A 24384-nucleotide genomic window follows, 5' to 3' on the forward strand; every position below is an offset into this window, starting at 1 on the left:
ACGGCGTCATAACCAAACACCGCTGGAATACCCAAACCATGTCTTCTTAGAGCTTTTACTGGTTGTAAAAACTGAGGTTACTTCAAATAGGAATATTATATGCTACTACTTTCAAAGAAACTTGGACGAAAGTACTGAAAAAGACCAGCCAATATAAACTGGATTAAATTACCACCAAATTGATAGCGAAATGCAATTGGAAGTGATGCTGTTAATGAAAGAAGATTAATAACAAAACAAAATTAATCATTTTAATGACGAAAATTGCGGTTGTTCTTGAAAAAATAAAAACGATTAAGGATCCTCGCATTGTTATATAATAATGCAGCCTTGTGTGCGGCCATCTTCTTCAAGTAATGACTTATTCAAACTCTGACAGTCTGAAACACCTGTTCAATATTAGTGATATTGGTTCCACAATTTTGTTCTCCATACAAAATACAGGTCTACATTTTGTGGTTTCAAATTTCATTCCATGATTCCGTAGGGGAAATAAAATGTGCCACCGAGAAACCTAAAAGAGTTTTTGCCATCATTGTTCTAAACTCGGCCCATGAAGAAATAAATTTTACCAGTATAACATTTGAATAGGGTAATTTGGAATAAATGAGCACAAGGGAAGTTTTCAAAAATTCTTTACCACGAGTGCAATTTATTCCAAATTGCACTAGAAAAATCATTTTATTAACTTTCTGCACTGCGTGCTCTCAGCCAATCTGCATGCTGATGTTTTTCCATATATATCATTAAGACGGACAATCAACTTAATATTTTATATTTGGATCGTTTAGATCGTTGAATTGGTTGGATTGCTGTTGGAACTTGTGGTCGATGAGTTGGTCGTCTTGATTTGTGGGGTTGGATCGGTAGATCTTTGGACATCGTCACATCGCTTGAACCGCTGCATCGATGGATTCTTCAACATTTTCGATCGTTTGATCGATGGATTGTTTGCTCGTTTTGATCGCTGGATTATCGCATCCACAATTTTTATTATATACATGTACACACGTGTATTAGAAGCGAAGAACACACATTGCAAAATGCTAACAGATCGAGGCGAACTGTACTGAAGAAAGACATCAAAGAAAACGGAGAAATTCTGTACCTATGAAAATATTTTTCTGCCCTTTACTGTATTTTTCGAAATTGCTTTGATCCTAGTTTGCCATAAAATTAACGAGTCAGTGTAATGTCCGTGTCCAGTGCTTGTGTGATCTTTAAGGTAAGTGTTTTTTCACATCCTCTCTATGATGCCTATACGATAACAGTGGTCAAACCTCGCACAGGCAGTTTTCTGGTTTCGATTCAGTGGTTTTCGTTTCCTTTTTCAACGTTGATGGTGATTATTGTGGACAGCCCTCTCGTCTTGTCCCTCGGGGCTGAGATTAAGGATAACTGTAACTTAGACGGGAATGTGATGCAACCTCCTTTAAGGTTTTTTCAACCGTCCATTCAAAGATTTTCCTTTGAAATTAAGCTCATAACCCTGGGGGTAGGGGGCTACTCCCAGAAAAATTGAGTGGGGATGTGCGGCCCGCTTCCTAAAACCCTTACCCTATTTATGACCAAAATCTGTGATTTTCCTTTACCCTATTTATGACCTGACCAAAATTCAGCACCCCATTTATGACCGTTGCGGCTGACACAGTTGCCCTAAATATAATTTATGAAGATCTTTTGATGATGGTCTTGTCGATAATGATGAAAAAGTAGCTTCTTCTGAAAAACAAACCCAATTCAAGACTAGAGTGAAAAAACCATACCTTATTTGAGACCAAAATGACCAAAATCGATATCCTATTTATGACCAAAACGGCTGAAAAACCATACCCTTTGGGGTCGCACATACCTATATAGCCCATATAATGGAATACCTAACGGGCTCATAACTTTCTGCTATGCCCATAATGTTGGATCTCTGTATTTATTACCATAAATCACTCCAAGGCGTCACCAAACATGAAAGTGATTCAAATAATTTCATTTGAATTTTTTCCTTCCTATTTTTCAGGTATATAAAACTTTTTTAAAGTTACACTCGAAAACAGAAGCCAGACAATTTTGGGAGCAACTAACAAAAGGCATCGTAAATGCAGGTAGTATACAACAACTGTCAAATTTATGAGAATTGGACTTGTTCAGTTGGACATAAATGCAATTTCTAACACGTGGTACCTCATGCACAAGGTTTTATTGAAATTTGAAACCAAATTGTCAAACAGTCCCTCTGTGGCTAACACTGACCAATTCGTATTAACAACAACAAACGTTTGATAAATCTTTCGTAACAGTGACATAAACTTGCATGGCTGGTTAAACACTGAAACGTGACTTGCCACCTCAAGACATTCATTTAGTACATCTAGGTCAGTTTATGTTGTCGTTTAAAAACTCTCCTCTCCCTCACAAATTTGTAAATATATTCACAACAAACAACCAAATCCATGGTTACAACACAAGGCAAGCACACTCCTTTCGTCTTCCATGATGTAGGACTAATATCCAGCCATTCTCTATTTTCTATCGTGGTCCAAAATATTTTAACTTTCTTTCTCTTGAGATCACTGGCTGTTCATCTCTTGCATCCTTTAAACATCTATTATCAGCAATGTCTAGCTAATTCTGTGAAGTGTACTAATATGGTTTGTCAATACGTCATTTACTATAATAATGTATAGTTTTAGTCATCTTGTATTTCTTGGGAGGAACTAAGTTTACAAGCCCGTTGTTTTTATTAGGCTCCCTCGCCATTTTTTGTTCTTTTTTTTGCATACTAGTAAATGTAATTTCTTTGTTCTTTTTTTATGGCAAATAAAATAAAATGAAGGATATACTGTCAATGTTAAACCCGCGTAAATGACAAATATTCATCTTGTTGCTTAGCTGTCCTAAGCACGATTGAAGCCTATTTTCAATGGCAATAGGAACTATCTAACGCACTAACCACTACATAATTACAAGATTCTTTTAAAAACAATGATATGAGAATTTCTGGTATATTAATTGGTTCACTGATACAAATAATTACCATCTGATCAGCTGAACCGTGGAACACTATGACCATAAGTGTAAAGTCCTGCTAGAGGTAATCTACAAAAAGGCAACTTTTTCTCTTTTTTCGAAGTCTCGGAGGGAGATTTAATTAAAAATCATTGGAAAATTGAGATCCCGAGAAGCGAACAGTTTTCCGAGAGCGTAGCTCGAGGAAAACTGTGAGCTTCGTGGAACAGATAATGTCCAAGGACAAGTATCCTGGCATATTTTCGCCCCAAATGACTCTGAAGGTCTTATCAACTGCCACTTCAAAGATGTCTAGAGCTCATAATCTTATTGTAACGCGTTAAAGCGGTTTTTAATTGAGCGTCGTAAAATCAAAGTAATTACTCTGGCCAATCAGAGAAGACAAAAACAATCTAGAGAACAAATCAAAACCGGAAGGAAATAGAAGTAACTGACGCGAAGAGAGTGAAAACGTTTACGAGCGAGTCACGATTGGTTTTGGCTTCACTTCTGATTGGATGACAAAGTTACGTGAGCTTTTAATCCAATCGTTTAGCGCAATGATGCAAAACCAAAGCAAATGTGGTTTACTTTCAGCACTCAAGTGAAAACCGGTTTATCCTGTGATAAAGCATTCACTGTAAACCAAGATTTTCGTCACCGTACTTGATTTGTACAATATTAAGCCAACCTCTCTACTTCTTATTCCATATCAACTAGCCCGGTATGACTGTTAACATCTAAAATACTAAAGTAATTCATGGATTGTTTATTAATCTGTGATAACTCCAAATATGGAACGTCCTTCTGCAACATCAGCTCCAAGGTCTGACGGAGTTGTCCAAAAGTTGGTCTCTCCGAGGCTTTCTCATTCCAGCACGCCTTCATTATCTGGTACCTTGAGAGTTGACAAAACAAGCAGAGCTCAAAAGATCAGGAGTGCGAGTTGATAACAATTCTGTTACGTATCACAACTCATAACAGAAACCGTGGTATATGATTAGCACGTTGGACACCGGATCAAGTGGTGAGGTGAGTAGGGGAGGGAGGGGAGATGGAAGCCCTGGTCAGTGCCTCTCTCTAGCCTAGGGACTTGGTATCGGCACATGGTAAGGCTAGCGTGACAAAATTCCAGCGGTTACACGTGATGGACTAGCTAAGCATCTCATCCGAGAGAAGTGGTGATACTTCCTAAGTGCTTCACGCTATGGGAAGTGTAGTAAGCGCCACGCTAGGAATGCACATATTGCCTTGCATATAGGCTCGTAGATGGAAAGTAAATGTATTACATTAATTACCCGTTTCTGGTGACTAAGCTTATTCAGCTCGACAGGCAAAATCATGAACTGGTATTTTTGCTTTTCAATCATTTGTTCACTTTGAAGCAGAATGTTTCTGCGACATAGCATTTGAATTGAAACTCACAATTCATCAGAGCAGAAACTTGGCTTTTCCATACGATATCCTTGCTTGAGAAGTTTGTAGAGTTCAGTGTTGGTGACAGTGGGGTAAGGAGAGCCACCTTAAATTTAAACAAAGAAATAGTTTCTGTATAGAGGTTTAAATCCGGGTCATGATTCCCTTCCCAGACCGCCTCTGCTTCAAATTCACCTTTCATAGGAGAATCGGACACTAATACAGATTGGTCCACCACAACATGACTATTGAAAAACTGCCAAGCTGTAAAATGACAACAGTCAAAGGAGCTGATAATCTACACCTCCATAAGTACATGTAAAAGTTCAAATTTTGTTTTAAGTTGTTCGTACAAAGGCTGAAGTGTTTCTACGTCCAGGCGTTGTAAGTTTTAATTTTAAATTGCTTTTCATTAAGCCCATAAGATTAGCTGCCGCGCGTGTCCTGAAAATATTCACCCAATCAGGTTAGTTATCGACTGAAGAGACTTGAACATTGTACAGTCAACTAAACGTGAGGGCGTGCTGGAATAAATATTTTATTCGCGCTAGACTTTACTACACAGCTACACAGCGTACCCCGAAATTTGTTTGGTTGGCCACGCTACTCTTACTTAAGGAGTTATGGTGGAGGTCCTGCGCGCCAAAGGCGCGCGAGTGGAGCTCCATACCTTAAAAAAATTAATTTGGTAACCCATCGATCTAAAAAAATTGGAGGTGACTGACCATACCTTGAAAATCAAAGAGTAGCACCATTACCATAGGTACATCTTTGATTTTGGCCATCCATGTTATGATTAATTGACAGCTGTCAAAACATGCTGTCCGCTGTACTGGTTTTTTGGTCAGATCGCGGGCTCAAGCAAGGTTGTTACTCTGGGGGAGAAGGATGGAGTACGTGCAAAGGCAAAATTTCGGCGCAAATTAGCCCCTAGCGCGTTGTTGACTTTATTCCGACATATTCCTTGGACGATTGTCTCTTGGAAAGTCCCTAATATATTGCGTACGTAATTTTTACAATCTTGGGTAAACGTTTTGGGTACAGTTTGTTAAAATTTAACTGGAAAAATAGCAAACCCACACGCTGAACAATTACATGCTTACAAATGTCATGTTTTGAATTTCTGATCCAAGAAAAGCAAATCCTCTTTTTCCTTTATGGTTAATTATTGCAATCAAGAACTCGGCTCATAGACTTGGCTAAATCTATATATTAGGTTATTGAAGTAAAGAAAACGAGAAAAACGCATCAAAATGGACCCTTAAGTCATATATGATCAAGTTATGTATCAAACACGAGAGACAGTGTTTCATCGGAATATCCAAACACCGAGAAGAGAGTTGAAAATACGACGCGCAGCGGAGTATTTTTGACGAAATTCGACATGTTTGGATAGCCGATGAAACGCTGTTTCGAAAGTTTGATATATCTTCTCAATCGAAAGTAAAACTGAGAAGTTTATGTAAACCGAGAAGTAAAATCGGCAAAGTCTATGCTAATTAAGACCGGGTATCCAAACCTCCTTCACAGTTGTTATTTTCTTCGTTTTAACTTGATGGGTTATTAATGATTTTGAGAGGTACACCTAAGCCCTCGGATAAATAAACATACCAAAAGTGACTATCTCCCACAAGAGTATGCCGTATGCCCACCTGAAGTACAGAGCAAAAAGGAAATATAAATATCACGTGCATAGTCAGCATTTACAAGAATGACTAATTGCGCCCTTGATGGGCTGTATAATTTAGTTTCAACATGCTAATGCTAATCCCTTCCGGCTGTCATAATATACACCCGTGTTCAGTAATGTGCCATGCACGCTGTATTATACGTGAAAAACGAAAAATTGAAAGACATTGTATCTAGTGTCATGCAAAACGATCATAAAATATCAATAATCTATCCGAAAATGACGATTTTACAAATTAGGTTTCTCTGTGTCTTTGTGACCTTTCGAACTGAAGGTGCTTCCTCTGGTTTTGCTATATATTTTTTTTCTTTTTTACAATTATAATCTTATAATTAGTTTTTTTATATGGGATTTCTGCTTTTAGGCCTGGCTGAATCTGCATATTAACTACTACTAACACGTCACTCTGTGAGGTAAAGACTTGGTCGTAAATGGCTTCAGGTGCCATCCATTTGATCGGCAGTTTTCGCTGCTTACTGCAGTGGTAGACGTTCTCTTCTTGCACTTGACGACTGAGTCCAAAATCGGCTACTTTTACTTCCTTGTTCTCTCCAACAAGAATGTTACGAGCGGCCAGGTCACGATGGACGAAGTTTCTACTTGACAGGTACTCCTGTTCAACAGAGTTAAATAGTGACGCCGTATTTCTCTTCAGCAAATATAAACAGCCTATATTTATATGGAGGTAGCTAGTCCTTCCTGCGAGTAACACCCTTTTAATCAAAACATAGCTCTCTCTTACATGCCAAGCGTCGTCCCCCATGGGGTCGTCTTGACAATCGAATTGGGGAGTGCATTGGCCCCTATGCGGTCGCTGTACATTTTGTGGACCCGAATTTTGTCTTATATTCCTTGTTGTGCCCAAGAAGCATCACCACTACTGTCCCCAAGAAGTAGGATGGCTCTATCAGAGAACAGTGTCCGTTTTCAGAGGGCCATGTTACCTTGGTGTAAACAGCGAAATCACAAGACATATCTTAACATTTGTCTTTGGCGTTCCCCAGGAGACAAAACAAACATGATAAAAGCAAATCACAGTTGAGGAAAGTTAAAATGTAATAAATATCGAGATCGCTAATCAACCGGCTCCCTTTACACAATAACTTAAGTATTGTGAAGGTGAATTAATCAACATGACACGAGCGTGGGACAAAGAAAAATTCTGAGTCCCCGACAGGAATCGAACCCATGACCTCCCGAACACCGGGCGGGCGCTGTATCCACTGAGCTACGAGAACTCATGGAGAGCAAGGTCATTTAACTGAGTTCATATATGATAGGTGTCCTGCATACTGCTAGGATCAACGCTATCGAATTCATCGTGAGTAGTGATAAGTTAATAAAGATGGTGAATTTTAAGCTCGGTAATGAAATGTGAAGGTGAATCAACATGACACATTTCATTACCGAGCTTAAAATTCGCCATCTTTATTAACTTATCACAACTTAAGTATTGTCTTAGATTTTGTTTTATTTCAATCACTGCCTACCCTTGGAAACAGGCCTTTATCATAGTTAGGAGCATCTATGTTATGAGGAAGTTAGATTAAGTGGATTAGGATCACCTACCATTCCTTTTGCTATCTGCCATGAGAATGACAGAAGATCTGTTAATACAAATCTCTTATCTTCGTCCTCTTTGGTACAATCGGAGACATCGCTAACCTCATTACTGTAACTTGTTCGCTCAATATGTTTCATCTCGATCGTATCTTTGTCGATTCCAGAGCCTTGTTGGGAACATTTTAAAATTGCTTCTGAGGAGAGCTGCTTGTTAGTTGCTTGTTTGTTAGTTGCTTCCTATAAGGTTAGGAATCGAAGGAAACTGATTGAGGTAAGGCGAAAGTAGAGACAGAGTTCGGTATGGAATGGGTGGGACATCAACAGTGCTTCAGTAAGTTCGAGAACAAAGTGTTGTTATAGGCCTACTGTTAAGAGCCAAAAATAACCAGAATTGTTCATTTTGTGATAAAAAGCATGAAACTTCCCAGGATGACTAACCTCTATAAGGTAAACATTTTCTGATATGGAGCCATCCCAAATTTCCACCCAGAAGCACGCTACGCTCATGTCAAAAAATGACATATAAGGCCCTTACATGGGAGCGAGGCTGAGTTAAAATGTTTATTTCTAAGCCTTTTCCGGAGAACTTTGCCTGGATTTCTTGCTTTTTAATATAACAGCAACTTATAAAATATCTGGGAGTCGAAAAATTTGTCACGTGATTAGTCATGTGACCATCGTTTTCAATAAAGAATAAAATAATACCGAATATTGCATTAATACGATTAATTTTTTTTTCCTCTTCTTTCTCGTTTTTCCTCGCAAATAAAAAGAAGTAATTATTTTGAACATTACAATATAGAGTAATAAGATATTCAAACTTAGAAACCTGTGTTTCGGCAGGCACAATGTCATTTTGGGGCTTTGCATCAAATCGAGGCCGAGACAAAGGATGGATCTATGCTGGCTATTGAGGTGATTTGCTTAAGTCTGGCTTAACGGAATATAACTAATTTCGGTGCGGAATTCAAGAAAAAACTCTTGATTGGTTTAAATCGTATTTGACTAAGCGCACACAATGGTGCTCCGTTAATGGCTGTCTCTCTGACTTCACCACTCTTAAATGTGGTGTGCGACAGGGAACGATCCTTGGTCCTCTTTTATTTCTAATTCATATTAACGATTTGCCTAACTGTCTATCATTTAGCACACCTAGAAAGTGTGCTGATGACACCCACATTAATTACGCTGGTTCTGATTTGCCTCCGATTCAGTCTAGTCTATCTCACGACCTTGAAAAACTAAGCAAATGGCTTGAGTCTAACAGACTTACCTTGAACGCTACATTTATATTGATCGGCTCCAGGCAAAGATTAAGTACTCTATCTGATACACTCAAACTCTCCATTAATAATGTTCCGATTGAACAAGTTTCTTCTGCGAAATCACGTGGAGTAAATGTCAATGAAAATCTGACGTGGCATTCCCACATCAACTGTGTAAAAAGATCGCTTCTGTAATTGGAGCCATAAATTTAGTTAAGGTAATTCCCTTGAAATTGTCCTACTATCAAACTTCTTTTGCAACTTGGCATAATTAACATCCACGATATGAAAATTAAAAAAATTCAATACATAAATAGGGTCACCAAGCTGGTTAACGCGTCAGCAGGCTCTTAAAATGGGGTGTTTTTACTGGTTACGGGTTAAAAATTCGAATCACCTTCATACAGAATTGAATTAGGTAGCTGCCGGTTTCGCCCCATGGCGAGTTCGCCCCCACCGAGTTCGCCCCTACATCGACTCAACTTGATCGAGTTCGCCCCCAACCAGATCGAGTCGCATATAGAGATTATTCCTCGTTCTTTTACCCACTGCCTTATTAGATTACTGGTGGCGAAGAAACTTCGCTTGCTGGCGAGGTGACTTCGCTTGGTGCGAGTTGACTTCGCACGGTGGCGACCGGGAGTTCGTTGGTGGCGAGACCGCCTGATGGCGAGATGGCATGAACATACGGCATAGACTAAAATGATTCTTCGAAGACTTTTAATAACTCGATGACAACTACGTAAACACGAAGACAAAATTTTGGGACGAACCCGAAATAGAGATTTTATGGTGGGGGCGAACTCGCCATGGGGCGAAACCGGTATTGTTCCAGAATTAAGTCTTGCTTGCTTGAAAGACAGAAAATTTTATGTTGAAAGTAAAGCTTCTTTTATTAACATAAGCAGTATTGCTTTATTTAAGCCGTTTTTGATTGCCTGGTTGTGGGAATATTGCACTTTTTCGGACGGTTCCTTGGTTAGCTTGAAGTCCTCGCCTTGGCCAAAATACACCCAGTTCGGAACTATTTTCCAAAAAGAAAATCATGTTCTACTATCAAACGTTTTTTCTTCCTTAAATATGTTCTTTATTAGACTGTTCTTAGCAAATGCCCGAAAAAAAATCAGGGGTCACCGTGCTCGTTTAAGAGAAAAGGAGCATTTATTTCGCTATCGAGCTTAGTTTGAGGGAAATCTCTTACGTTTTGCACGCGCACGGGCTCATGACTTAGGGATGCGCAATGCAATATTAAGGAATCACCTTAAGTCATTTGTGCCTCAATCTACCCTACTCTGCATATGCAACTCACTACCTCAACCTCACTTTGATTACTGCAGCCTAGCCTGGGGTAACTGTGGCAAAACATTATCTAACAGGCTACAAAAACTACAAAACCGTGCTGCACGAGTAATAACTTCATTGGGCTATGACGCTGATCTGGATTCCTTGTTTCACAAACTCAGCTGGAAAGACTTGCAATTTCAATGTCAAATTCAGAAAGCCCTACATCGTGAGACAAACGATAATACACTTTATTATTGCATCCACCACGATGAATAACAACAACCTTTTCCTCGACATTGACCAGAAATATGGGTGCACAGCCCTAAGGTTGATTCGTCGACATGAGCGTTGCTCACACAAGCTCGCACGCTATACCAACCATCTCACCTTTCTCACAAGGTGTATTAAGAACCACATTGTTCCAAGAGATCTGCAAGTTCGGCCGCCAGTTCCCAACAGAGGCGCAGGCAGAGTCGCTGAACTAGCATCCATGAGATTCCTGAGGGAAAGAATCAGACTGACGCAGAGAGCCAAGGCAGATACGAAGAAAGACGCCGAATCAACAGCACAGAGCATAACATCTGCTCTTCTGCGGATGACGCTGCAAAAGTACTCGACAAGGTTAAATCCACTACCCAGCGAGTCTTTAATACCACCAAAGACCGTCAACAGCGCAAGTTTGAGAAACTTTTGCGAGAGAAACAGTCTTCTGTTTCCCCTACAACTTTTGTTGACAAAACAAAGTGGGTTATCAACTTGTCATCCAGGACCCTTAACGAAGCTGAGGTGTCCCTACTGAAGAAAGGTCTAAATTTCGCCGTGACTCCTACGAGCGTCCCAGCCACCGAGATCATCGCCAAGATTGAGTCAGCAGTCAGGCTACTAGATGCGGAGCGAGCAGACACAGTCAGGAGATCCGTCAACACCATCCTTCAACAGGCACAACCACCCGCGCCCAACATCACGAAGGAACAACAGGAGGCTCTTAAAAGCTTAAAAGAGGACAACTCCATCATGGTCCTTCCGGCCGACAAAGGACGCGCCAGCGTAATCCTGGACGCTGACACATACCACGCAAAAATGTCAGCGCTAATTGATTCCGGACCGTACCAGCTGCTCAACAAAGATCCGACAGACCGCTTGACCCGGAAGCTATCTGAGAAGCTGCTAACCCTGAAACGGAGTGGACACATATCAGAGGCGGTTTATAATAAGATCAGACCCCGACACAAACAACCACCTAGGATCTATGGTTTGCCGAAGATCCACAAGGCCGACACACCGCTTAGGCCAATTGTGTCGTGTGTCAACACCTTTGCATACGGCCTGTCTGCTTTCTTGGCTAACGTATTATCTCCTCTTGCAGGTAACTCGAACTTCACAGTGAAGAACTCAACTGACTTCGCCTCCACCATCGCCAGTGAAGAGATCCAGGACCACGAGATCATGGTGTCTTTCGACGTAGAGTCACTGTTTACCAACGTACCGATCGAGGGCGCCGTACAAGCCGCGCTACAAAAAATGGAGAACGACGCAGGCCTGGCTGACCGCACGACACTTACACCAGTTCAAATCGCGGACCTCTTGAATTTCGTATTAGATCTACGTACTTCCAGTACAACGGATCGATTTACAAACAACGAGACGGCACAGCCATGGGGAGCCCTGTATCCGCGGTTATTGCTAATCTCTACATGGAGATATTTGAAGAACAAGCAATAGAGTCCGCTCCTTGCAAGCCTAAGATCTGGAAACGCTACGTAGATGATACTTTCACCATCCTGGATCGGGATAGAGTTGACGTCTTTCTGCAACACCTGAACAGTCATCAATCATCAATCCGTCTCACCATGGAGATCGAGAACAACAACAAGATCGCCTTTCTCGACACGTCAGTTTACAGAGAACCTGATGGCCGCCTTATCACCAGTGTCTACAGGAAACCAACACATACCGATCAGTACCTAGCGTATGATTCACACCACCCTCAGTCAGTAAAGCGCGGTATTGTGAAGTGTCTGTACGACCGGGCTAAACGTCTCGTCACCAAACCATCAGTAATCGCTGGAGAGAAGAAACATCTGTCATCTGTACTTGTTTCTAACGGATATCCCTCCTCTTTTGTACAGAAGATCACAAAGGCACGAACAACCCCAAGAAGAGAGCCTGTCGCAGAATTTAAATCCACCGCCGTTTTACCTTATGTCCAAGGAGTTTCGGAGTCTCTCCGCCGCTGCCTAGAACAACAAGGCATTCGCACCGTCTTTAAGTCCGACACGACACTTCGGTCACACTTAGTGCGACCAAAGGACACCGTCAACCCGGCTAAACAAGATGGTGTTGTCTACAGGATTCCCTGTGAGTGCGGCAAAGTCTACATCGGGGAAACAGGGAGATCTATGCAGGAGAGGATCAAAGAACACGACAGGGATATACGACTCGCCTGTACCCAGACCTCCGCCGTTTCTGAACACACCCACGAGACCGGCCACTATCCTATCTGGAATGAGGTCAAGTTTATTGATCGAGATCCTCACTGGTACACACGTAGGGTCAAGGAAGCTATTCACATAAGACTTCATCCTAACAACATCAACAGGGATAGTGGAATTAAAATTCCTGAAGCATGGATACCCACGATCAAGAAACACAACAACAGGAGAACGGTACAACAGCGGACCACTGAGGGAACAGCTACTCGCCGGAACAATGGAACAATAGGAGGATCGAAATGCACCAATCACAGCCGACCTTTGTGACATAAATGATACCGTGCAATCAGTCGACCTTATAGCCTGAAGAAGACTAGCAGTAAGCAGTCGAAACGTCGCGATCTACATCTCAAGTGACTACATCGTGAGACAAACGATAATACACTTTATTATTGCATCCACCACGATGAATAACAACAACCTTTTCCTCGACAAAGCCCCAATGGTTTTCAAGTCTTTAAACGGTCTGGTTCCCGAATATCTCACTTCTAACTGAAATTTGTAACACGAAATAAATTATGCTCTGAGGGACTCGGTTAACAAACTTGTTGTTCCCTTTCCGAGAACTAATTACATGAAAAATAGTTTTAGTTACAGCGGCGCAACCCTTTGGAACAGCTTACCCTGTATTCACGGAAATCAGGTTTATAAGTAGAATGTTGTAAGTTAATATGATATTAGGATCAGAATTTTAGGTTTAGGATCTTAGGCATGTTATTTTTACCGTATATAAATAATGATTAAAGATTAAAGATAACATTTCTTTCTGACATAAAATGTACCACCCAGTAGGTCGTATTCCAAGTTTCCTTGTTTTTTCATTTAAGTTTAGAACGTACTTTAAAAGCAACCTAAACAAATTCATAAGCCGGGCTGCATTATCTAAATTGACATGATTGATGTATTTTACATTTTAATGCTATTTACATTTTTTCTGCATTTCCTTGAAAAAATACTGCAGCAAAGTGATTGGAAACTCTTTTTCTCTTACAAAATTAACATATGCTTGAAGGCTAATCTTGACTGTACTGGTTTGTGCAGTTGTGGTGGAAATTACAACTAAAAGAACCTTTATTCACCTAGTGTTTTTAAAAGCAGGCTTAGGAACGTTACAGCCAATGAAAGCTGTTTTTCAAAACGTTTCCTTCAGACCAAAAAGTTCAGCTAGTGTTGTGACATACCTGATCTATTCCGGCATATTTGAAAGTTTCAAACGCGAAATAGAAAAGGTGTCTCAATCTCAGTAAGCAAGTAGCTCAAGAAAATCATGTCAATCAAAACTATAAAAATTGACTCTGTATCTCAGCCTCGATCTGATATTACGTTTTTGGCACATCCAAAACATACATTCAAGGTTTGAACTTCCTAGTCTAGATAATAGAATCTACATTGCAAATAATAAAATTAGTATGTAAAAAATCATCATCATTCATCGTCATCATTTTATTTCTTAATAAAACCTACATTTTACAGTTGGTCTGGCCCGCGGATAGCTATGCTAGTCTAGGCGGGCCAGTCTATCAATAGTTACAAATGATTTATTATTATTATTATTATTATTATTATTATTATTATTATTATTACTATTATTATTATTATCATTATTACTTTTATTACTATTATTATTACCATGATAAATAGAGAAAAATAGAACATTAGAAAAAAAAGTGAACAAAATAAAAAGAAAAAGTGGGGAAAGAATGTGATTTAATAGATAATATTTTGTTTGTTTGTTTGCTTGATTGCTGGTTGGTTGTTTTTTTTTTTTTTGCTACTGATACTGGCATTTTAATTTAGAAATGATCCTGCAAACCTCAATGAAGGAATATTCAGCTTCGAGAACACTTAGTAGTTTGTTTTCAATTTTTAGTTTGAGTGATTTCTTTGGTAGTTCTAAAAATGGTAATGATTTCATCAGTGCGTATTGCTTTGCTGGTAATTGAACATAATGGTCACGTGACTATCACGTGACAATTTAAGACTCAAAGGCAATGGTTAATTTGTTGTTGTATTAAAAATGCAAGACACTAAGCATAGTAGTCCCAGAAGGCAAAAAAATTGGTATTTTGCATCAGCCTCGTTTCCATGTAAGGGCCTTGTATGCCATATTTTTGACATGCGCATTCCATGGTTCTGGAAGAAAATTTGGCATGGCTCCATATCAGGAAATATTTGTCTTACAGAGGTTAGTAACCCTGCCAAGTTTGATGCTTTTATCAAAAAACGAACGATTTTGTCCATTAACAGCTGGACTCTTAGTAATACCTCCTCCTTTTTAGCCTGTGAACAGTCGCCCCTACATTTTTTTGTACTTCATTTGTAATAAAAATACATCCTCCTGGAAGGTATGCTGTCGACTAATATTAATTCAATCAAAGTAGTGTGCAGCTATGTACTATGAATGAATGTCTTGAGTACGGTAGTGAGGTTTTTAAAACTCAGATATAACAACATATAAAATTTACCATACGGATACAAGCAGTAACAAAACCAAAAATCAATTGATCAGACCTGGGATAGCATGTCATCACTTCCAAGATTGTCGCAGTAGTGAGAGCAGTTTGCCTCCTTTTGGGCGACCTCCAATGTGGAGTCGATGACCTGCAAGAACTAATAGCTTAACCAATAAAGCGAAAGACCTTCAACTAGAGGGGAAACATACCGTAATTAACCAGGCAAACGCAAATGCGTTACACGAGCAATAAGATGCCAGTCGGGATTCTACGTATTCTCTGGGCCAAACGAGTTTGTCGCTGGGTGAAGTGGTCCATACCGCCGAGGTTTATTCCGGTTTCCATGGAGTTAAGCGACTAAGAGTATTTCTGATCCCCCTAGACGGAATGCTCGTCTACTGCGGGGTTACCCGCTCCCTCCCCCTACCCGGGCGGAGAGAGCCAATACGCGACCGTTCCTCGCGTAACGGGAAGTGAGCAAGATTAAACAGAGCGTTCAGCGTTTAGACCAGCTAGATGGAGCACTTGGTGGAGAAAGGACGTTTAATTCGTTTTGTTTTCATTTGGAGCTATAAAAGGGAATAGGGGCCAAACCACCCCCCTAATGTTTCATGAGGGCTATATTTGCTTGGTTTATATATTTCTGAACCAAGTTTGGCAGATGAGCTTTCTTTGTTCTCCAGTTTATTTTAATTTGGAAGTTGTGACAAAACGTGCTATAATTTTTTGTAAAATCTGATAAAAAGATTATGGCATTGGAAAGGCCTTGACTTGAGGAGTAAAATGCCGGAAACCGTTTTTTGCCGTGATGATTATTTTTTGAGATATGGTAAGTTATATATTTTTTGTTGTCCCCCCCGGAATTTGCTTAACCATACTATCCTTCTTAAGTCAGTCTCTCTGGTTTATTTTTTTCAGTTTTATTCTAGGAAGGCTAATAATCTAGAAAAATAGAAAGCTTGATGTTGTCAAATATCGTATGGTTTTAGAAATTTGATTTTCGTCTTTGTTAGGATGGTATTGACAGTAAAAAAAACGGGTGACGTCACAGGTTATGACGTAACAAAACTAATTTTAACGCAATAACACTAGAGGGATAATTTTTTATTCCGATTTTCTTCTTTATTTTTGCTTTAGTCATCTGGCACATCACATGTGTAACATAGCTGCATTTGCTGGAACAAAATTAGGGCTCCAATTTGGGGATTTTTCTCAAGGGGGGGACCCCATATTTTCCAGAGTTATTTTTCATATTTAAAAATGCCATATTTCATTTAATTTTTAATTTTTAAGAGCCAGTGCCCATAATTATGGACCAAACAACGGCACAAGTCGAAAAATCGATTTTGCTCATTTTTTGCCCATAGATTGGCCCTAGCTAGTAAACAAACGGACCATAGTTAGTTTCCGCTAATGCAGCTTTTTTGGGGAGAAATTTGCGAAAAACGATTTTTTTCCGATTAGGCTCAAAATCTACTTCCGGTTTTGCTGAATTTTCCGAATATTTGATTGCTTCGCGCTCCGCAGAACAGCTACTTGAGAATCTTTCAATGGTCTTTACATTCAGCTCAGGTCTTCATGGTATGACTGAGCGAAAAATAAAATAAATCGAGGCTTCGTTTCAGCCTGAAACGAGATCGAACACAAACGGAAAATATTACGATGTGTTTCAAACGAATTATAGCACTAAAATATCGCCATATTTTTCTATGGGCTATAACTTTAAATGCCATAAAAACACTTTATACGGGTTAACTGTACACCCACCTGTTTGAAAATCAAAAAATATCTCTGGGCAAATGGTTTTAAGTCGCCCGCCTTGGCCTGTGCTTCTCATGAATTTTTCCCTGAACCGCCGTGAGAATGTAAACAATTGCGTGACTCTGGCGGTCACCCTGAATACATAATTTGTTTCCAACAAACCGCAGATGGCTATCTTAGAACATTTGGGTGAAAAAAGAAAAACATAATGGACCACTTTTAACTTTTATATTTTGAAAGTCATCGCTTTGGAAATTTCGTTAATTAAAAACGCCAATTAAAAGCAATTTACTCGGAGTTCGGGTGTTACTGCTATGTCGTTTTAGGCTGTCGTTCTTTCTCTGATCATTTTAATTACAAGAACGAGTTCTAGAAAGAAAATCGTTCTAAGTTCATTTGTTAAGCGTAATGAAAAGTTGATATTGTTGGTTTGTAGCCTTACGTGATCTGAAGGAACGCTACAGTGATTAAATTTGTATTTGTTGATTTCGACGGATCGATTTTCGGTTAAACCTTTTTATTTGTGCCAGCACATTTAGTGCTTTTTCTCCTGCTAAAAAGTCGGAAAAAGTAAAGTAAACAAATCCTAAAAGTCATAAATAAGAGGCATCGACAGTGCGAGTGTCTCGGTAAGCTGTTAATTTGAACAATTACTGTGCTGGACGGATTGCTTTCCTGGTTACCCATGTACTATACCTAGTTCATTGTGCGCGAATGTTTCTGTTTCAAACAACTGAAATGCTCAGTGCTTTTTCCTTTTTTTCTTCAGTCTTAAAACTTAAGGTTAAAGTTAGGCTAAACCCTAAACTGTTTTGGCGGCCAACCTATTTTTGGCTAATTGCTTAATCAAATTATATTTATATTTCATTGAAATTCGCTCCTCTGTGACCGACTTCCGCGAACAAAACAAGATGGATGTTCGCTGTTCATTTAAGACTACAATCCTGGTCAAAAGTGTTGGGACAGTTACGGCAGATGACTTCACAGGCAGCCTCTCTTAAGACCAAAACCGCGCAAGCCCGCCTACCCCCTCCCCCTGTCAATGTTGATAAAAATCTTGAAGAAAAAAAATCCTTGACAATAGCCTCAGAATAGCCTCGTTTCAAGAGTTGTTCGCCTCCTAGAACAGTATTCTCGAACAAAAGAGACGATAAGATAGATATTCACGTCTTATTCCAATAATAGCGATTTTTCAGCAATCGCGTTTGGTTCCAACACAACTGTCTAACCACTTTCTATTGTCCCTTTTTCCTTTTTTCCCACATCCAATCTAGCCTTCAGAATAGCTTCATTTTCATGCAACATTGCTAGGGGAGAGGGGGGGTCAATTGTACTTGCTTCCATTCATCTTTTGTTCTAAAACGTTAAGGACCTAGTTGAAATCGTGGGTTTCAGCGCGCAAAAATGGGAGGTGTCCCAACAACTTATGGCCAGGATTGCAGGTTTACACTAGAGGAAATTGTTCCGGATTCGTGATGAATCCAGAATGTTTTAGTGCCGGATTGATTTTGCCATTTACACAAAAGTGGACGAAACCGAAATAAAAACCCCCCGGTTTGGTCGTGTCTCCGGAGATTTTGAATCCGGAATTTAAAGTGGGAACTTTGAATCCGAAAACTTTTGAATCCGGAGAGTTTTGTCGTGTGCACGATTTTCTCTCGAATCCAGATATTTTTCCGCCTGTGATCTTTTGAGTTTGCGGTGGAACGAAAATGGCGGATTACATGATCCAGTCGTAGTCGAGTCGTAGGCGCATTGATGGCCATTTGATGGCGGTCGCTGGGTGATTACCTCGTGCTGTTTCAGGTGTAGGTAATCACTTTTATAATGGGTAATGCCATACTCCTCAGAAACCGTGCTCAATTTACACTTTACTGCGCAGATGACGACGATGGCACGATCGAAAACCTCGACGGTTTTCGACCCTAAACCCTAAGTAAATACCTGGAGGAACCTGGCATGATGGACAACAGTACCGTGGTCAGCGAGTTGAAAGAAAACTTCAGACTGTCTCAACCTACCCCTAGCCTTATTTTCGGAGGCATTTTGTTTCTCGTTGTCGAGGCAACAAACTGCTTGTTAACCATTCCATCATGAATGTTCCCGGAGTTATCGTCGTGTATAAACGATTAAGAATCCGAATATCCTTTCACTGTAAACCCCTACTAATCCGAATACTCTAAAATTGATGAATTCGGGAACTCCTTTGTTGTAAACCTAGTCCTAGATCGACCACTGTAATGTTTATTTGTCTACCAGTGTTTTGATCTGCAAATTTCAGTTAATTGATCAAACAACCAAAGTAGAAAAGATGGATTTTTTTCCCAGTATGATTGAAACTTAAACGCAATTTCTTCCTCGGCTAATTCAATTCAAGAAATTCCGGGTTTTCTAGCTGAGTTTGAGCATATTGTGTAGGTACAAATTTTCTGCACAGATAGAAGAGCTGAGATGCCGTCGCGCAGTTCGTAGTCTATAGAAATTATGGTATTTCCACTTGACTTTATTTGTCAGTCAATGATTCAGTTGCCATAAATCATAGAGGATTGGTTAAGTGTATCTCTGAAACTGCTACTGTGTTGTAAGTTATCAGTGAAATCAATAAAATAAACAAGTGTTAAAATCATTTCCCGGAGTACTGTAGTAACGTTCTTTATCATGGATGTCGTGGGTGTCGCAATGCAAATGAAAAAACATATATATTTATACTAAGTTAAACAAAAAAAACAAAAACAAAAAACAACAAAAAAAAAAAACATTTTCCATTATTTTATCCACACAACGTTTCAAAAATTGCTTTCATCGGATTGCTGGAAACGAATATTTTACTCGAGAGTGGCTATCCGCGTCACGCAATTGCTTACATTCCAACGGCGGATTTTGGGCAAAATCTATGAGAAACACTGGCCAAGGCGGGCGACTTGAAACCATTTGCCCAGAGATATTTTTTGATATCCTAACAGGTGGGTGTATATTTAACCCGTAGAAAGTGTTTTTATGGTATTTAAAGTTATAGCCCATAGAAAAATATGGCGATGTTTTTAAGCAATAATTCTCTTGCGACATACTGTAAAATTTTGCGTTTCAGTTTTACCTCTTTTCGGGCTCAAAACTAACTTTGATTTATTTTATTTTTCGCTCAGTCATACTACCAAGACCTGAACTGAATATAAAATCCATTGAAAGATTCTCAAGTAGTTGTTCTGCGGAGCGCGAAGCAATCAAATATTCGGAAAATTCAGCAAAACCGAAAGTAGATTTTGAGCCCAGTCGGGTCGACATCGTTTTTGGCGTATTTCTACCAAAGAAAGCTGTATTAGCAGAAACTAACTATGGTCCGTTTCTATTCTTACTAGGACCTATCTATGGACAAAATACAAGCGAAATCAATTTTTCGACCTGTGCCATTGATAGGCGATTTAGGTCCATTTTTATAGGCATTCACTCTTAATTTTTTTTAATTTTCAGGTTTCAACTCCCCTTGATGTGCTCTTTCGAACACATTGTAAAAAAAAGCATGTTAAAAACTTCAAAAGTGGCAAAAAACATGACGTCATCACTGTGACGTCACAACTTTGGCATTTACTGACATTTTTCACGTAAATATAATTGGCAATAGGTCGCCTGCTCATCTGCCAAGTTTGGTGTAGAAAGAGGCAATACTTTTTAAGTAATGCGAAATAATGTGAAATACCCAAGAACTGACGAAACATTTGAGGGGTGGTTTGGCCCCTACGTGAACAAACCTGATTCCTTCGTTTTCTCAGATAATTGAGTAGGTCACCGTTTGAAACATATTCCACCACAAGATACATGGGCTCAACAAATGTACAGCATCCCAACATGTTCACTATGTTTCGGTGCGACCCAACTTCCTTCATCAGTTGAATTTCTTTTAGGAACTCTCTCTGTTGTTCGTCGTCAGCTTCCTCTTCATGAATACCAAACAGAAGATGAAATATCGTATGTTATTACTAAGGACATTGGTAACTATCACAGCTTGTCAAAGTTGGCATTGGTTATTCTTTTCTTAAATTACGTACGGCCGTTTAGTTCGTGTAAGACCCTCAGTAAGATTTCTGAATAAAATTTCTGAATAATATTTTCCCATTACTAAAACAGCCGTATAGTTACTTCAGTGACTCTAAGACTATCAAATTTCATTAGACTAGTATGATAGTTTTGTGGAGCCAAGTATATCTTTCAGTGAAAATCCATTACATTCCCTTAATATTTAACACTTACCACATAACATCTTGACAGCGACGGTTATCTTTGGCCTTTGAATTTTGTCCTTCCACTGACCTTTTGAACGTAATTTTTCCTTCTGAGGGCTTTCGCGTGATTTCATTTCCGCTTTGTGCACCTCGCCAAACTGACCATGTCCAATTTTTTCTATGCAAATAATTTCATCAGGGAGAATTTCCCAATGGTCAACTAAACAAGCATCTTTTCTAGAAAAAAATGATGAGAAGCGAAATCCTGATTCAATGTCTATCGCTTCGAATCGAATCTAACCTTTTACTTTCGAAGTTTCTCATGTTTTGAAATGCTCTTCAATGAGTTGTGTCTGTGCTCCATGTTAGTCGTGGGTTACATCTGCACGTATTCAACGTCACATTCCTTTTTCACTAGTTACCGACTCTTGTTAATAAGTTTGTTACACTGCATGAAGTTTAACGAAATATTACACAACGAATGCCGAGTTTTATTCAGAAATGGTAGTACATTTATTTGGACCTTATTTTAGAGAAGTTTTTCATCGATAGCTGGTATCTAACATCAGGTAATGTAAGTGATGTTTTCCAATAGTAAATATTCATTAACAACCTGAAGCTATATACCACCTGTGCTAATATCTCTCTTTTTTGACCTTTTGTAGGTGTTTTTTTTTTTAAACGGATAGATTATGACTGTGCAAAATGTAAATGATAAACCACAGGCTTCATGCCAGACGCTTACATTTTTTGTTCATTATATTTTGTTTGTTTCTTTTTTTGTTTGTTATTTAATGTATGATCTACTATACTCCCTCTACTATCACCTTCCTGCCCAAATTATATTCAAAACTGACGTTACCATCTACTGCTCCCACCTCTCTCCAAATTAGAAAAGAATGTCTGGCTTAACACCATAATGGAGAACGCATTACCTTGTTCTGCGACAACTGGCAGTCAACGAGAGTAGCCGTCGTCTCTTGATGATGTACACCGTTAAAACTGTAACAACAATGGTACACGCTAATACTACCAGGGATGTTAATAAGGCAGTGGAAGAACTGGACTTGGAATTCTGGACAGTTGGATCTTCGAAATGGGATCCTGGAGACGTCTTCTCAAGAACTGCTGAAATGAGGCAAGGATGAAACGAATCACGTGCCGATATATTGATGATGTCCTGCGTTATCCACCGGAGTGGAACTCACTTCGAATGCAAAGTGAGTACTTGCTGGAGCTTTACTCCGTTCTCCTTAGCATGAGGAACTGAAGTCCTGGCTAATAATTTTACCGGTGAATAGGATGTTAGTTCAAGTAGGATTCACACTTCTATACTTTTATAGCAATTTTTAGGTTCACTATAGTTCTGAGTGGAGAGAAGGAAAGTGGCTCTGAAAAGGTTTTCACGCTGGCCATAGAGACAACGTTTCTCCTGAAGATCAAAGGATTAGTGTCAGTTTTCATGCAGAAGATTGGTGAAGGAAATTAATGATAGAGTTAATATACAACTTCTAATTGGAGAATCACTTTAAAAGTACAGGAACGTGGCGAGTTGGCCAGTCAATATAGAGAGACGTACATTGTACTAACACATTTTTTGATACCAGTACAATTTGGTGAAGGAACGGCAAAGAATGCATAACCTACCAAGTACATTCCTTCAGAGACTAGCCCTGACAATTTTGGATTTAAAACACTTCAGTTAGCCTTACACCGTATTTTAGTGTGGACTGGCGCTAGTGATTTCCCAGCTCTGATATTGCAGAAGTTCGTAATTCTGAAGATAAGGAATGGGAAACAGGCCCGTAACCAGGATTTTATGTGGGGGGGGGGGGGGGGGGGGCGGGGGGGGGGCGGGGGGGGGGTGCTAACGAGGCCAAAGTGGACCAAACTACCGAAATGTATTTTTTATTGTCTGATCCGTTTATTTAGGAAAGTAGCAATACATGAGAAATTGTAACGGCAAAGTACACGTTAGGAACTGAATATTACATTTGTCGAATACAACTGTTTGAACTTAGTTATAAAGGACTGATTTTACGATGTAAAATGATATATCAAAATACTGCGGAAGTAATCCTTCAGAATAGTCCCGAGCTCCAGCCGTCGTGGGTGTTTGGTGGCAAACAGATTTACCACCTCATCCAAAACAATATTAACTTGATAATGTATGTGCATTAGTGCGAGGGACGACAGCCTTTCTTGGCCCATGCATGCCCTGTTATATGTATGCAGCCGCCTTGAAGAATTCGCACTTCTTTCACATTCACAGCTCGTTGTAGGGATTGTGGCGCATATCTTGCGAATTGAATTGAATTGTTAAGAAAGTACACATCGGCTTTTCATAGAATATTATCATGACATCAGGAAATGACGATAAGAGACCAAGAGAAACAAAATGTATTTTCCCTCTTTGTGCCTAGAAAACTTCTATTTTCATGGTTAGAGATGCCTGTGGATTGCTGCTTTAGATTAACCCTCCCCCAGTCCCTCTCCGAATTGTTACCCTGTGTTCCTCTCTGGCTTTCTATTAAACGAGTTTGTTTCATATCGAGGAATAGCGACTAAATCTCAGAGCATAATAATGGGATCAATTGGTGGACATTGCGAAAATAAGTATGATTTCCCTTCTATATCTCGCTGAAAAACAGTAATTAACTGGGATAGATCTGAAGTCGTGGTTTCAGCTGGGCTGTCACCGCAGACTGCACTGTCATTAGTGTCATTGTCAGCGTCTGATGTCTCTTGACGGCGTCCTTTACTCCATGTATCGAGAGACTGGCAAGATTTAGCTGCAGCCTTCCTCTTTCTATTTTCCTGTTCTCTCCTACCCATAACGTATTACACAAAAAACTCATTTTGCATCTTCGAACGTTCATACGCTCGTACAAATAAAGAATACTACCCGACGCGTTAGCAGACGTGTCTGACAAAAATCGTGAGATCGCTCCCTTGTCATTGGCTCGCTCGTCTAAACTCCCGTGCAAAGCGTGCGCACGTTAATTTTATTATTCATTTATTATTCATTATTCATTTAGATAAGCTCGGACATCAGTGCGCTCACTGAAATGTTCTGAATGGTTTGGACTACTAGAGTGCAGCTGGTTTTAGTTTCCCAGTGAATACATTACTGCTTTTACCATTCTTTGATTTTGTTCAAGTAACACTGTTAAGTTTTAGACTTCAGTTTAACCGACTGCACTCCTTAACTTGGATATTGAGTATTAAAATGCGGACCTT

The 24384-nt window shown here is 39.6% G+C and overlaps 1 protein-coding gene across 2 annotated transcripts in view; it reads right to left on the minus strand.

The window, feature by feature from the left end:
• Positions 1–2175: 2175 nt before the first annotated feature.
• The window catches only part of LOC110057104 (uncharacterized), a 35313-nt gene continuing 13104 nt past the window's right edge, over positions 2176–24384 (minus strand). For both annotated transcript variants that reach the window (XM_089292166.1, XM_089292167.1), the window contains 9 exons: positions 22080–22272; positions 21173–21381; positions 20674–20858; positions 15225–15323; positions 7679–7909; positions 6508–6722; positions 6031–6071; positions 4429–4525; positions 2176–3901 (listed from right to left, as the gene is read on the minus strand). In XM_089292166.1, coding sequence (XP_089148292.1) covers positions 3706–3901; positions 4429–4525; positions 6031–6071; positions 6508–6722; positions 7679–7909; positions 15225–15323; positions 20674–20858; positions 21173–21381; positions 22080–22272 — 1466 coding nt within the window. In that variant the 3' untranslated portion in view covers positions 2176–3705. The remainder of the gene's footprint in view (positions 3902–4428; positions 4526–6030; positions 6072–6507; positions 6723–7678; positions 7910–15224; positions 15324–20673; positions 20859–21172; positions 21382–22079; positions 22273–24384) is intronic.

This window comes from Orbicella faveolata, unplaced genomic scaffold (genome assembly GCF_042242905.1).
Source record: "Orbicella faveolata isolate gen_17 unplaced genomic scaffold, um_ofav_v1 contig_24, whole genome shotgun sequence".
NCBI classification, from domain to species: domain Eukaryota; kingdom Metazoa; phylum Cnidaria; class Anthozoa; order Scleractinia; family Merulinidae; genus Orbicella; species Orbicella faveolata.